This window comes from Syngnathus floridae, chromosome 13 (assembly GCF_059516105.1).
Source record: "Syngnathus floridae isolate MCC-2025c chromosome 13, RoL_Sflo_1.0, whole genome shotgun sequence".
NCBI lineage: Eukaryota > Metazoa > Chordata > Actinopteri > Syngnathiformes > Syngnathidae > Syngnathus > Syngnathus floridae.
The window spans coordinates 7908541-7922992 of NC_142425.1; the positions used below are offsets into that span (position 1 = coordinate 7908541).

General features: G+C 40.4%; 1 protein-coding gene across 2 annotated transcripts; it reads left to right on the forward strand.

Annotated features, from left to right (window-relative positions):
* The first annotated feature begins 89 nt into the window (after window positions 1-89).
* On the forward strand, window positions 90-4527 carry timm44 (translocase of inner mitochondrial membrane 44 homolog (yeast)). Of its 2 annotated transcripts, none has more exons than XM_088395097.1 (13): window positions 90-166; window positions 541-645; window positions 751-954; window positions 1029-1109; window positions 1213-1362; window positions 1440-1576; window positions 1706-1791; window positions 2270-2362; window positions 2567-2691; window positions 2774-2824; window positions 2922-3011; window positions 3162-3272; window positions 3830-4527. In XM_088395097.1, exons 1-13 carry the CDS (start codon window positions 137-139, stop codon window positions 3947-3949), a joined length of 1383 nt encoding a protein of 460 aa, XP_088251223.1. In that variant the 5' UTR covers window positions 90-136; the 3' UTR covers window positions 3950-4527. The 2 variants fall into 2 exon arrangements, with proteins under 2 accessions (XP_088251223.1, XP_088251222.1); XM_088395096.1 differs by lacking the exon at window positions 90-166 and adding an exon at window positions 176-214.
* The last annotated feature ends 9925 nt before the right edge of the window (window positions 4528-14452 follow it).

A 14452-nucleotide genomic window follows, 5' to 3' on the forward strand; every position in this document is an offset into this window, starting at 1 on the left:
ATGCCAACACCGCGCAGGGCGATCGGAACTCCCAAACCACGCCCCCAGGCCAAGTTAGCCAATGAAAAGAGAAGCTCCTCCCCAAATTGCGTGACCGCTCGATACCGGAAGAAGGTCAACGGTCCCCAGATTCAAGATGGCGGCCCCCTTGTGTCAGTGTTATCAGGTGAGGGTTTGGGGCATTTGGCGTTCAATGGACACTTGTAACTCAAAAGTATTGCTGGATCTTCGTTATTGTGACTTATATTGGTCGCGTGCATCTGTTAACCGGTTTGCCTGCAGCTTGTATTATTTTTTCTTCGATTAGAGGCTGTGTGGATCGTAACTAGAATGTCAACTCATCTCGCTACTTGTTCCGCCGTCATTGTACCATACTGTAGTCAAAATACACTACGGACAAAACTGACTAAATTGTGAAATTAACACAAATTCATGTTCTAAACTATTATGAAATGTAACATGTGCTCCAATGCACTATTACGATGCATATTTATCATGCGATCAGTGTTGTATAACTAAAATTTTGGCTATTGTCATCAGGTATGTTTGAAAAAATACTCTTTGGCATTCCCTTCATCCTTCCTGCTGCTGCACAACAGAGCAAATGTCTTCAGAATACGGAGCGTTCTCACAAGGACTTCGCAGGTAGGAGTCCCCAAATGACACGTGCAGCCTCTAACAAGACTGCACAACTGTCCTGCTGTCTTATATTTCTTTGATTCCTGTGTTATGTCTCTACTATATCTAAAGGTGCCTCAGTCCTCACTTCTCCAGGCTCGATATTTGTCAGGGGAGAGAGGCGGAGGAAGAAAAGGCTTCTTCGGTGAATTCCTGGATAACTTGAAGCAGGAGATGAGCAAAAACAAGGAAATGAAAGAAAACATCAAAAAGTTCCGGGACGAGGCAAAAAAACTTGAAGAGTCTGAAGCATTGAGGCAAGCACGTCGGAAATATGTTAGTATCTGACCACTTATTGCATATGTGCCCATTTATGTCATCCATTTGGTAAAACATTATAATTTTCCTAGAAAACAATTGAGTCTGAAACAGTAAAGACTTCTGAAGTTTTCAAAAAGAAGTTGGGGACCCTCTCAGACACAGTAAAGGAGGTAAACGTCAAAAGCATCTCACTCACTCTGTTTATCTTACAATTAATATTTGGTTCAAGTTGACTGTTTTATTTGTGTGTGTGTTTTGTTTTTTGGTGAGTAGGGGCTGGAGGAGGTCAGTCGTACAGAAATTGGAAAGAAAATCAAAGAGGGAATGGAAGAGGCTGCCAAGACGGCAAAGACATCAGCAGAGAGTGTCTCTAAGAGTGGAGAGATGTTGGGAAAGACCGGCGCATTCAAAGCTATATCACAGGTTTGAATCTGGTGATGCTCTGGGAACATCTACAAATGTTGAGAATTTCACCAGTTACTTTGTCAACATGTTTTCAGGGTATGGAGAGTGTAAAGAAGGAGATCGGTGATCTGGGCCACACCGGTCCATACCGGCCCCCTCCTCGGCTCAGGAAGAGGACGGAATTTTCATCTAAGGGGTCATCAGATGGCAACAAGGTCTTTGAAGCCAATGAGTACGTGAGTGAGTGGCCCACCTGCTTTGCTCTCATGCTGAGAGGGGCCACGTTCTCCTCTCCAGACCAGCGTGTTGAATTAAACACAGTGAAAAGATTCCTTTTTTTGTTGTTGTTGTTGTTCTTTAGGGAAGCCATGGGTATGGTGCTTCACAAGGACTCCAAATGGTACCAGCAGTGGAAGGACTTTAAAGACAATAATGCAGTCTTCAATAGTAAGTGGGAAAAAAATTGCTTTTGTGGTAAAAAAAACAAACAAGACCAAGATAAATCATTGTCACGAGCAATAACTATTTTTAATGGCTTGAAAATTCTTCTGTACTCGTCTCCTGACATACTTTTTAGCAATGAGATTGTACAAGCTCTTTGCAAGCCACGCTGAAGGACGTGACTACAAAATGTCAGGAACAACTAGAAGAGCTGAACTTTATCTGGGATTTAATCAAAGGCACTTTAATTGATACCTGAAGTATCCCAGTTTAATTTGACTTATCTTTGGAAAAATGTCATTTCCTTTCAAGTGAGTTATAGATCACATTCATGGTGGAAAAGATTATAAAAGGATTTTTCTTGGTCTAAATTTTTTTTTTTGTGCAAAACCTGACATTTGAACAGGAACTATGGGAAGCCCCATTTTTACATTTAACCTGATTCATACATTTACAATTATACGCTCATCTTTTCTCTCTTCAGGGTTCTTTGAAATGAAGATGAAGTATGACGAAAGTGACAACGCTTTCATCAGAGCATCGCGGGCAGTCACTGACAAAATGACCGACCTCATAGGTGTGTGATGCAATAGTCTGTCATACTGTGAGACTCATTCAAGCCGATAAAGAAAAAACAACAGTAGAACTGCTGATTAAAAAAAAAAAAAGTTTGCATTATTCAGTAATTTTAGTCAAATGTACATGTTGACCATGTGTTGAGCCAGTCTGCTGTTGTTTGCTTCTAAATGCTTTATTGTTTTCCACCATCACCCACATGCAGGCGGACTTTTCTCCAAGACGGAAATGTCTGAGGTACTGACGGAAATCTTGAAGTCGGACCCATCCTTTGACAAAGATTCTTTCCTCAAGCAGTGCGAGCATGACATCATCCCTAATGTTCTCGAGGTACGTAACAAACGGCGAAGGCGTAATTGTGGAGTTTTGTTTCAATTCAGTCAAACACACAAATCTTGTTTTGTTCATGCAGGCGATGATCAGAGGGGAACTGGAGGTGTTGAAGGACTGGTGTTATGAAGCGGTAAAATCTTTCTCTTACACACATGGTGGTCACGAATGTTAAGTTTTGCTTTAACTTTTGTTTTTTTGTTGTTTTTTTTTCCCCCCATCACATGCAGACATACAGTCAACTAGCACACCCGATCCAACAAGCCAAGGCCATGGGATTTCAATTCCACTCAAAGATCCTGGACATCGACAGCATTGATGTGAGGTTCTGCCAACATTTCACCAAATTTAGAAGATGTGAAACAAACAGCAGCTTGCAGGGTAGCCATCCCTAATGGCGGCCCCCAAATCTCTGACAGATGGTTGACTCACTTTGCTCATTGTGTATGTGCATGTGTCATCTTCTACAGCTGGCCATGGGGAAGATGATGGATCAGGGTCCCGTATTGATCATCACCTTCCAAGCTCAGTTAGTGATGGTAATACGAAATACCAAAGGAGAAGTAGTGGAAGGTGACCCTGTAAGTGACACACACAAAATATCACACACACACCTTTTTTTCAAGGTCAGACGATATATTATTATATTTAATGTAAATTATTTGTAATTTTGACATGACTATTACTACATTTGGTGCCAAATGATAAATGTGTACTCACAGGGGACATAAATTGGCCAATTGTGACACTTTTAGCCGCAGTTATTTATACCCATAACCCGCAACAACAACTACTTCATGAGCTGTAAATCAGCTCAATTGTCTATTCTAGTGCCTCAGGGACATGCGGTGCTTTTATGGAGCTCAGGGCATCCATTCAAGAAAAAAAAAAAAAAAAAAAGACTCCCTCTCACAATTCATCACATATTGAACGTCTCACATTGGGGATGTTTATCATCAGGGTTCACATCAGGCCAATTATTCTGAGCAAAAGGAATGGATTGAGAGTCGTAATTATATTTTATTATATTGTTTGCAATAAACAATCGAATATTGTGCACCTCGTGTTGTATAATCACTCAGATCATCCGGGGATACCTAATAATGTTCCGTCCCATTCTCGTTTTCTCTCTTGCTAGGATAAAGTTCTGAGGATGATGTACGTGTGGGCCCTCTGTCGAGACCAAGAGGAGCTTAACCCGCACGCTGCCTGGAGACTACTTGACATCTCTGCCTCAAGCACCGAACAGATCCTTTAAGACTCTTTGACATCTGCAGAAGCAACACTCGCCCACCCGGAGGAGTGAACATTTTCTATCTGAACAATGTGTAATCAAATGGGGGGCAAACTGAGAGCCAGCTCACTGCAGAAATTGTTTCTGCTTCATTATGGTGTTTTTTTTACATCTCACACAAGGGGGCGGTAGAGTACCAACACTGCTGATGCACCTGAAACCAAGTCTGAAAGACTCAGTTCAGGTAATGTGTGGAAACCAATACAAAAAAAAAATGCCACAATTTTTTCCCCAATCATATTTGTTGTTCCCCATTATGGCTGGGTATCTCACCCCGATTCCTTGTTTGTATGATAATCATCTATTGCCATTGTCAAACTGTCAAAAAATCCATATTTATTCTGAAAAATAAATATAAGCCCCCGCCCTTTACACACACACACACACGCACACACACTAGTAGATATTTTTGGAAATAAATGTCATGTTGATAAGAATCAAATGTACAGTCCAAGCAATTTTTACGGTTTCCTTCCTGAGTGTTAACAATGTCTGCACACAAGTCATTATTTTTAGATTAAAATTCAGTCTAAATTGTGAAAGCTGATGTGTTTCTTCCTTTAGACCTAAATGCTGAGTTGCAGTGTGAAGTCATTAAAACACCACCAAACATTCACATTCATAATTGTCCTTGGCAGGGAATAGTGATCAGTGTCAACATATTTTTAAATGATTTCCTTTTTGTTCTAAATGAAGTTTGTATTAGAATTAGCTCGACCCCTGAGTGCCTTCGTTCTATAACATTAATGGGATGGAATTGGTACCAGAATGTTTTGCTCAATGTGATTGCTTCAACGAAAAACCTTGTCGAGGCTAAGTGTTTTGTTCTTAGAAGTATGTTAGCAATTCAAAAAAACTCCTCTTCGTTGCAGCCAGTGAATAAAGGTTATGCAAGGAGAGTTTCTGGGGAAAAACTATATAACTCAAATTCTAATTACCTATTTTATGGACTAAGCATCCTTAATTTTTTTAAATCAATTTTGTGGACTAAACAGCATTCTTAATGTTTTTTTAAAAACCATGGCAAAGTATTTACATAATCCCTTGGATTAGTAGTTTTAATATGATGACTGAAAAAATAACATTAGATTAGAAATAAAGGTTCAATCAGTGATGTGTAACTGCTTCAATGTTAAGCATAATCGCACCTGTGTAAATGTCTACTATACCTGTCACTGCTATATATTCAAAGATTGCGTGTTTTTATTCCCCCCTGAGGAAAATATCTGCTCTTTATTCAAGCTGTGAGGCCGTGCATCTCAGCTGAGTTCAGGTGCACATGCATGGCTCTCATAGTTCATGGCTTGAGGCAGCTATCTGACAGCCAGGTCCCGACGGTAGCCAGAAGAGCACGATGCAACGTTGCATACATTTGCACATGTTCCATTGATTACAGAAGCCTTGAGTGTGAGTTTTTGAGGAGGAGGCCTTCAAATGTGCTAGTGTGGGTGGAGGACCAGCATCTCCCCCGCTCCCGAGACCGGCCCTTCATGATGGATCCTCCTTGTTGCTGAGGTGTGCTGAGGTTGCATCTTCAATGTAGTGCTCATCGCTCTAAATGCCCCCCGCCCCAACTCGACCACCACAATCTCTACTCGGTGATATTCACAGGAGCAACCCTGGAGGATGCACACACTGGAGATTGGTCAACTTGATCTGATTAGAGATGCACTGAACAAGAAAGTAGCTGACACAAATGTGCGTGTGTGCGTGTGTGTTTGTGTGTGCGTATGTACCGGCAGTTTCCCTGTTTCTTATAAGTATAATTAGAAGCTTTTTAAAAATGTAAAGAGGAGCTCTGAGTGATGCAAATGGAATGATGTGCTCCCCCCTCATGATGGTGGCCTGTAAGAGACAATCGGGGCTTTGCATACATGACTCCATGGAGGGTTGGCCCTGGGTCGTGTCCCATGGAAGTGGGACACAAGTGTCAAGTTGACTATCTCACTTGACGGCTGAGTGCAAACGTCATGCTGAGGCTTGGAATCTAAGTTGGCAGATGCAAGTAGGGATGACAGGCTGAGTGACACCAGCTTGGAAAATACAAAATGCAAAGGGGAAAAATGCACCATCAAATTTATTGAAGCTTCAGTATGGAAGAAAGTACTTTGAATGTGAAAAGCTCCATTTGTGACATTTTGTGCCATGTCCCTAACATTTGTTATAGTCATTTTCTATCCCAAATAATACTTAATACATGTTTTAAGCAGCTGCCCTCATTTTCATCTGCTGTCATTTTTGTCTGCTCCCATAACACTTGGCCTCCTTTGGGACAATTTAACTGAGATGGAAGCTCCTTTTTCTTGATATGTCCTCATTATCTCTCCTTTGCCCAAAACAAATAGTCTTTCGCATCGACTGTTACTGATAATGGGAATTTATTTGGCGTAGCTGCTTATGATCTGAGTTCAAGTGAATACAAGCTGCTACAATGATTCTGATAGACAGGAAGTTTTGGAAAGAGCTTGATGAAGGTCACAGATGTACGCGTGGGCGTTTTTTTTTTTTTTTTTTATTACGCGTGGGTGCTCTATCTGACCCAGATTTGGCAGTGCACAGAGGCCCTGTGCCAACATGACTCACACACACGAACACACACACGAACACACACACCAGAAAAAGTGCACTTCTGTCAAAGCACTGGGCCAGGATGGAATTTCTGTATTTTCTCATGGGAGTGTCTTTTCTTGTCTAGGCTGCTCCTTTTGGTGTCACAAAGAGGCCAAAGTGTTAATCCTTTCATGTTTGCTGATCTTGCATTATGATGGTGTCATGTCATGCACAGCAGGGGTTTTCAGATTTAAAAAAGTTTTTGTGCAACCTTAGATAATTTTTTTCTTTTTTTTATTCTTTTTTTTACATTGTGTGCTTTGCCTTCAGAGTTCAGTAATTCCCAACTTGGGAGACGACACTATTGTCATCACAGGGAAATAGGCTTACCAAATATGTCCCAAATTAAAAAAAAAAATCAATCATCAATCAATTATAGTGATGTAGAGACAGAATGAATAATTAACGTATCCACCTGTTGCTATTCAGACCAAGTCATGGTTTTGTGTTCAATCAGATTTCACACAGAGTCAGTAAAAAACTAATTAACTTAATGCAAGATCAGCATTATTTCAGTACTTTTTATTTCATTTGTTTGCTGGTGTGCCATGAGATGTAATAAAATCCATTAAAGATCGAGAAACACTGCAGCATGTGAAGCTTTTCCCTTCATTTGCTGAGACTCTTATTTTATTTTACCAAAGCTTATCTGTGTCATCTTTTTCATAAAGCCTTCCGTTGTTATTGCAAGTGTAACCATGTTCACCATCTAATAATATTCAATAGCTGGTTGTTTTTCATGGAAAGTCATATGTTCTTATCTCAGAGGTCCCATAAGATCTGCCAGTGATATCAGAGAGAAGGTTATTAACAGAAACGACCTCACTTTTAATAAAAAACGCCGCGGAACGAGAGAAGAGGCAGATCCAAGAGAAGAACCTCAGCATTGCAGACAAGTGGCAAAGCTTGCGTTTAATTTATGCAGGGCTGGAGGTGGTGCTCATGCAGTAATAGGCTCTGAGTGTACTCTGATCCACACCGTGCCTGTCCCACCATGCACGTCCACGGGCTGCTGAGACGTGGAAGACGTGCTGCGACTCCCAGGAATCACATTACAGTGCAAATGTTGGATGATGGCTCCTACGGTACGTGTGTCACTGTGTGTGGCTTTGCATGCGTTGAAGCAGACAGACTGCTCACTACACAGGTCATCAAATTGTCACATCTCGGTGAGGTTTTTTATTCACATTTGACATCCAATTTTCCACCATGATTGCTGTCATAAAGACACAAGCAGTAATAATGTATGGTAGAATCTATAATTAATAAACTACATTTGCATTGAGTATGAGGAGAAAGCATAGTTGTGTGCAAATCAGGCAACAACAACAAACAATATTCACAGACGCACTTCATTTCTACACTACTCGTTTGCAGTGTCACTGCTAGCGTCACTAATCCCTCCCGTACATGAGTAGAATTTTCCTTCTTTTGGTATTTAGTATCTTCCTTCTTTTGGACAAATGAAATTACAAAATGGATGTTTGCGCCGTTGTGGGTGTGAAGACAGCCCGACATTTGGTGTCTTAAACATTCTAGCGGTACAAGATAGGGCCACAGGGATTTCTTTAATCAGTTTTAATAAATATGGCCAAAAAAATATTATTATTAGTAGTAGTATTGCATAATTCTACAGAATGGTAACTTTTTTCTTTTTGACCATTTAAAATGTTTTTTTTCCCCCGAGGGACACAATTTACCTCTATTTCACTCCCATTATCGTCACTCCTGTGTATCTCAAATCAAATCCTCTCTCCAAACTCGTGACGCCATCAGCTTGCTTATTCTAATTGCAGGGAGCAGATCCTTTATGAGAGAAGTGATTCTGCTGAGAGGAGGCAAAACAATGGATGCAAATGCTGTTTCTATTGATCGGCTTCTGTCTCTGCTCCCCCCCTCCAAGCAGTTGGGGTTGTGTTTACCTTTCCCGTCCAGAGGTCTGATATGTCGTAAGATTTAATGGCCCCAGTGCCCATATTAGCCACAGCAGGAGAACTCTGAGTCCACCGGCATGATGGGAGCATGGCTGGCTGTAAATACACGTGGAGCTCCTCTGCAGACACTCACTGCTTCATAAGTCGCCTGGAAGACTGTCAAACAAGGCCATTAACTTTTTGGCCCACAGTTCGGCCCACACAGGCGGACAGAGAAAAATAGGGAAAGACATTTATCATGTGTATAAGAGCTCTAACAAAAAAAGGTCCTGGTCCTTTGTTGACTTCTGATTGAGTACTACAAGCCAGTACTGGTCTTTGCTGAACATTGTGTAAACCTTAGCGGAGGTCTCGACTCCTGTGTGCAAATGAGACAGCTGACCTGAGCCACAATGGCGTTTAATCCATAGGCCAGAATCAAGTTGGGACTTGGAGGGCCTAAGGATAAGCCGGGTGGGTTACAGCTTGTATCCTGCTGCTCTACTCTCTGCTCGCTACCGCCTATCAATAAGCCTAATGATGATGAAGGCACTGTTAGATTAACTTTCCACGCTAGTACCAAGTCCTATCGGTCACTGGGGCTTGTGTGCATTAGCATAAAGAAAATTGTTGTTAATCATGAAAAAGGAATGTTCTGGGAGTCTCCTGAGAAATTACAGGTCAGAGTGCAAATCTACAGATTTGTGTTGGGACTGATTTGTTCCCCCTTAACTCTGATCGTGTTCGCACATCAGTTTGACAGGTAGTGTAGATGAGCTTGCGAATGAATAGTTCCTTCCTCTCATCAATAGTTATTAAGGTCAGGGTCAGAATGGTAGAGGAGGTAAGATGATTCATGAATGGAGGCAGAAGGCGGAACGAGAATAAGGACAAGGGGGGGAAAGATGAGGACTCATAACATGGATGAATAAAAACTGAGCTGGGAACATTAGAGATGAGAGTGAGGGCAAAGTAACCACGGCAAGTGTGCAGTGCTGTAAATAGCAGCGGGGGAGGAGTCATTAAAAAAATTGCATTTATTCCCAAGGGGCAGCATGGTTGGGTAGTTCTGGATTTGAACCTTTGCTCTTTTCTTCTACACTAATGTTCTCCCTGTGCTTGTGTGGGTTTGCTTTCTTTTGCATATAAAAGCAAGTGAAGAATCTAAATTGTCTATAAATGTGAGTGCCAATAAGCGTTTGTCTATACGTCCCCTACTTTGATGAGGTTGACCCCGCTTCTCGTATAAAATCAGCTGGGATGACCTACAGCTCACCTATGCCGCTCATGAGAAAAAGTAAAACGCAGCAAATCATATTAAACAAACAGCAATAATTTTCACATGCAATAAATAAATAAATAAAAAAACAAATCGCTGCAGACAACTGCTTTAGCAGAGAAAATAATCATAAATTTTCATCTTATGCCATTTATGCCCTTAATAAAATTCTACATCTTGTGCCGTAATCATTAAACAGCATCTTTTCATTAAGCGTCATTAAGCTACGCAGGAATTTTGATGACCTGTGATAAGCAGCAGTTAAGTACTCCTGAAATGAGCTTGAAACGAGTCTATACTTTTTCCACGAAAGTTTGCTTGATCCCATGATTTTTGTATTATAAAAAGGACATTTAAAGGTCACAATAAAAATGAAAAATCCACACAGAAAAAATAAAAAACAGGTAGGGATATTGGTGTGTACCGATTCCAAGTACACCAGCCATATTTCAAGGTATTGGTACTTAAGTCAGCGGCCGATGAATTAAAGTATTATGATTTCTGGAATGTAAGCCGCACCCGAATATAAGCCGCATCAGCTAGAATTAGGGGAAAATCCTGTTTTGTTCATATATAAACCACACTAGACTATAAGTTGCAGGTGTTTTCATGTTTAATTTCCTTATATATGTACAAATCTTACAATATCATAAAATTCATGAAAAATCCATAGCCACATTGGACTATAAGATGTTCAAAGCTTGTGCAAAAAGTAGCGGCTTATAGTCCGAAAAATACGATGAAATTGCTACATACAGGGTATTTACTATGACTTAAAATGACCTGTTGTTTTTGAGGGGCAAATTTATGAATCAAATGTATTGGTACTTGGTATCAGTATTAGTGACTATTCGAGAACTGAGTACTGGTATCGGTCTGAAAAAAAAAGACATATCAAACATCCCTAATTTCTAATAATATGTTATTGGCTGTGTTTGACAATCAATCAGAATTGTTTTTTTTAATAAATATGTGTTGATTATAGTATATGGCAGCTCTTATGTATATCAAGACTTTTTTATTCTTTTGTTGTGTCCAAAACCTCGTTGCTACCCCGCAAAGCCTAGTAACAAAAGTTACAACACACTTGAATGTTCTTCAACGTTCAATGTTTCCTTTCTTACAATCCCCTACCGAATTACACTAATGTCGAACTGACACATTTAATCCACTGCACAGTCCTCTCGAGAATCCCTGCTAGGCTAATCATGCTTCAAGGAATAATTGCAGTCATTTTAAAGCGATGCATGAATGGTACTTGATAATGTGACTTCATTGTCCCCACAGACTTTTATTTCCCGGTGAACCTCCGCATCCTACTTAGCGGCAAAGTCTCCATTAGATCCCCTTAATTCCTATTTATATTATTCTACTCACGTTGGCATTATCACACTAGCTGTATTATTGTGATTAAGTTGCAAAATGCGATTATATAGTCAGCGAGCATTAGCGATATACGTGTCAAGAGTCAGTCTGCCAATTACATCCATCCGTACATAGAGACAAAGATGTGTTTATCAAGAAACGGCTTGTGGGTCCATAAAGGGCGTGACACAATCGGGCCTGTGACGGATTGTACCTGACCCGCCTGCCGGACTAAATAGAGGCATTAGCGGTTCTATTGCCGAGGCTTACTGGCCTATGAAATGTGCAGCAAGGCAATGTCCTGGGCCTCGGCACAGAGTGATGAATGGCTTATATTCCTGTGTAAAGCATATTAAAGTCAAATGGCATGATGGATAGAGGCCAGGAGACAGCAAAGGAGGGAGGAAGTAAGATGAGGGGGGGAGATTAAGGAGGGAGGTGAGGGGTCTTTTTGATAAAATATGCAAAGAGCGGAAATTAAAACCTGAGATGAAAATATCTAAAAGTGGTCACTCATCTCTGTTTTTGCATTTCTACAGCAAGCTGATGAAGAGGCAATTTTGAATTTTTAATGTGTTCCCTTCAGGCTTCAACACAACGTCTGGCGCTTGTAAGCCTCCCACCCTTCGCGCAAACTTAACACAGTTTGAGTGTGCTCCCAAAGGCAACATTTTCATTCTACCTCATAAATTGACCAATGACTGAGCATTATGTTGAGTTGTGACTGGATAGAATGTTAGTTGTTTTTCAAATTTGTTGTTGGCTTGCTCTCTTTTATGATGCAATGTTGATGGTTGAACCAAATATGCTGATGTCAGCAATATGTATTTTGTCACTTTTGTAAAAAAAAAAAAATAATTAGTGTTTTGTCGCTGATATCATGATGATATTATATTTCAAATACAGGGTAGTATTGTCAAAAGAATGATTTGCTTCCAAAAAAGTTCAATGCCTTGTCAAATTCTGATGACCTCATGTCTGTCCACAGCGAATTTCTATTTATGCATGCATTTTTATCTGTTATCAGGTGTTCAACTTTGAGCTAACAAGACAAAGAGGGAACAATTAAATGCTTTTCCCATCCAAGTGCACCTCGTTCAGCTTGTAGCAAAGCGCCAGGGAAATAAAAAGCTTTCCTCTCAATGACCCTGACAGCAAAGGACACACATGTACACTCAAAAAAGGAAAACCGGCACAGAGGGAGTTCAGTCCTGCAAAGGTTTGCATTCATGTGCACACGGCACAGACAAATGTACTGATTCAGCTCGGCATCCCCTGCAGAATTAATTGAATGTTAGACTAACCTAAACCTTCAATTGGAGGGCTGACACTATACAATTTAGCAAGGTTTCTCTGTGCTCCATCAGCCGAAACCTTGCACAGTAAATTACACACACGCACGCACAAAACACACACACACACACAACACGGAATGGACAAAGACCTACAAGGTCAGTGGTGACAAACCAGCTCGAATCCCCAGCAGGTTTTGATGACTTTCACGTACAGTCATCTCACTTTGCCTCAATCACGTTGAAGGCCAATGCGTTGTTCTCTTCATGTTTTTCTCGTGATCCATTTGCCAGCTCTCACCAAGGGATGGATTACAGCCTTCAGGGATATGGAGCCTCAGGGAAGAGTGAGGAGATTTCAAGCTCCCAGTGCCTTCCACCTCCTCCACATACTACATAACACACACTCACGTCCATGCATGTCCATGTTCATTCATGTAAACATGCCTATGTGTGTATGCAAACCAGAAAGCAATTTCACTTACTGCCAGTCAAAATCGTACTGCAACAACTTTCTGAAAAAGTACTACACATGGTTATTGTACGTATAATGGATCTGCAAATTTGTAGGTGTGATGCATTTTAATAGCACACTTCTTTGGTGAGGATCTGATGACCAGGCTAGTGTTAGAATATATATACACATATTTTACAAAATTAAATTAAATTAAATTAAATTAAATTAAATTAAATTAAATTAAATTAAATTAAATTAAATTATTATATTATATTATATTATATTATATTATATTATATTATATTATATTATATTATATTATATTATATTATATATATTTGATCATCTGTTTATTATTTTTATGCAGTATCCCTATTTTAAAACACATTGATGCATCAAAAGGATATCGTGATTCATGTAAGCACACACAAAAAATCTTTGGCAGAAGGGTAAATGGTGTTTTGTCATTGTTGTATTGGCTGGAAAGGGTAATGATGTCAGGTTCTCTCATAGGACAACAGTGCTCTTTACGGAAGACAAGCCCTTGTGAGCCCAAGGGCCCGCCATAACGACACCCCCTTAGATCTCATTATCAGGCTTATTGATTGGTTGTGGCGCCCCCTCCTCCACCACCACACACACACACACACACACATATTCAAATTAGCAAAAGACAAATGTTTGGATGCAGGATAAAACACAAACACATAAAAAGACATACATCATAAATATATGCTATAAGGTTAATAAGCTGGGAAATGTTATTCAACAAATAAGATTAGGGTCTAAATGGAACCTCTTACAGAAAACAATCTCATGGAGACACACATTATCTGTGATGTAATTTGAAATACACACACACACACACACACACGCTCAGAGTCGTTCTACTCATACACTCATGAGCATTTCTAGTCCCTAATGTGCTGCCAATTTGTTCCAAGAGGAAATTGCTTTAATTAAAAGTACCATGTTATTAGATGTAAGTTCATTTGGGTGCTCAAAGGTTTGACGCCCACATGCACAATCACGTTTATCACAAACTTCCTGGATTGTGTTTGCCTGCACAGATGGAAGGCATGAGATTGAAAATTATTTATGTGTTTTTGTCTTTTAATTAATAGACAAATGTAAAAAAAAACAACCCCTGCAAACAGGGAAAAACTTATCAGTTATTTCTTTTGCTAAAGTGGAGGTCGTACCTCATGATACAAAAGGCCACCGTCCTAAATCTAATCAAGGCTTCACCACATGCTCGACTGGTCCTCCTTGTAATTGTCTCCCGCCTGGGAACGCACAAACAATTTCCCAGCACCGAGCCACTGTACCTGGAACCCGTACGAGGCGATCGTGCCAGCAGCGACTGGCATCACGATGGAAGCACGGCAGCAGGCGGCACAGATTGCACAGATGTCATTACGTCTCCCGCAGGAACAGGAACAGAAGAAGAGAGGAGAGCAGAAATGATTTGGAAGTTTTGGTTAAACCAAAATATCATCAGAGAGCAGAAATTTGTAGATTGTCTGCTGAGCAGGTATGAAATGATGAGTC

What these genes read in the sequence shown, in the direction of transcription:
- timm44 (XM_088395097.1), top strand. Translation starts at nt 137, where the DNA reads ATGGCGGCCCCCTTGTGTCAGTGTTATCAG. An exon ending in TTCTCACAAGGACTTCGCAG is followed by an intron (nt 646 to 750) that starts GTAGGAGTCCCC and finishes CTATATCTAAAG; the next exon opens with GTGCCTCAGTCCTCACTTCT. An exon ending in AAGTAGTGGAAGGTGACCCT is followed by an intron (nt 3,273 to 3,829) that starts GTAAGTGACACA and finishes CTCTCTTGCTAG; the next exon opens with GATAAAGTTCTGAGGATGAT.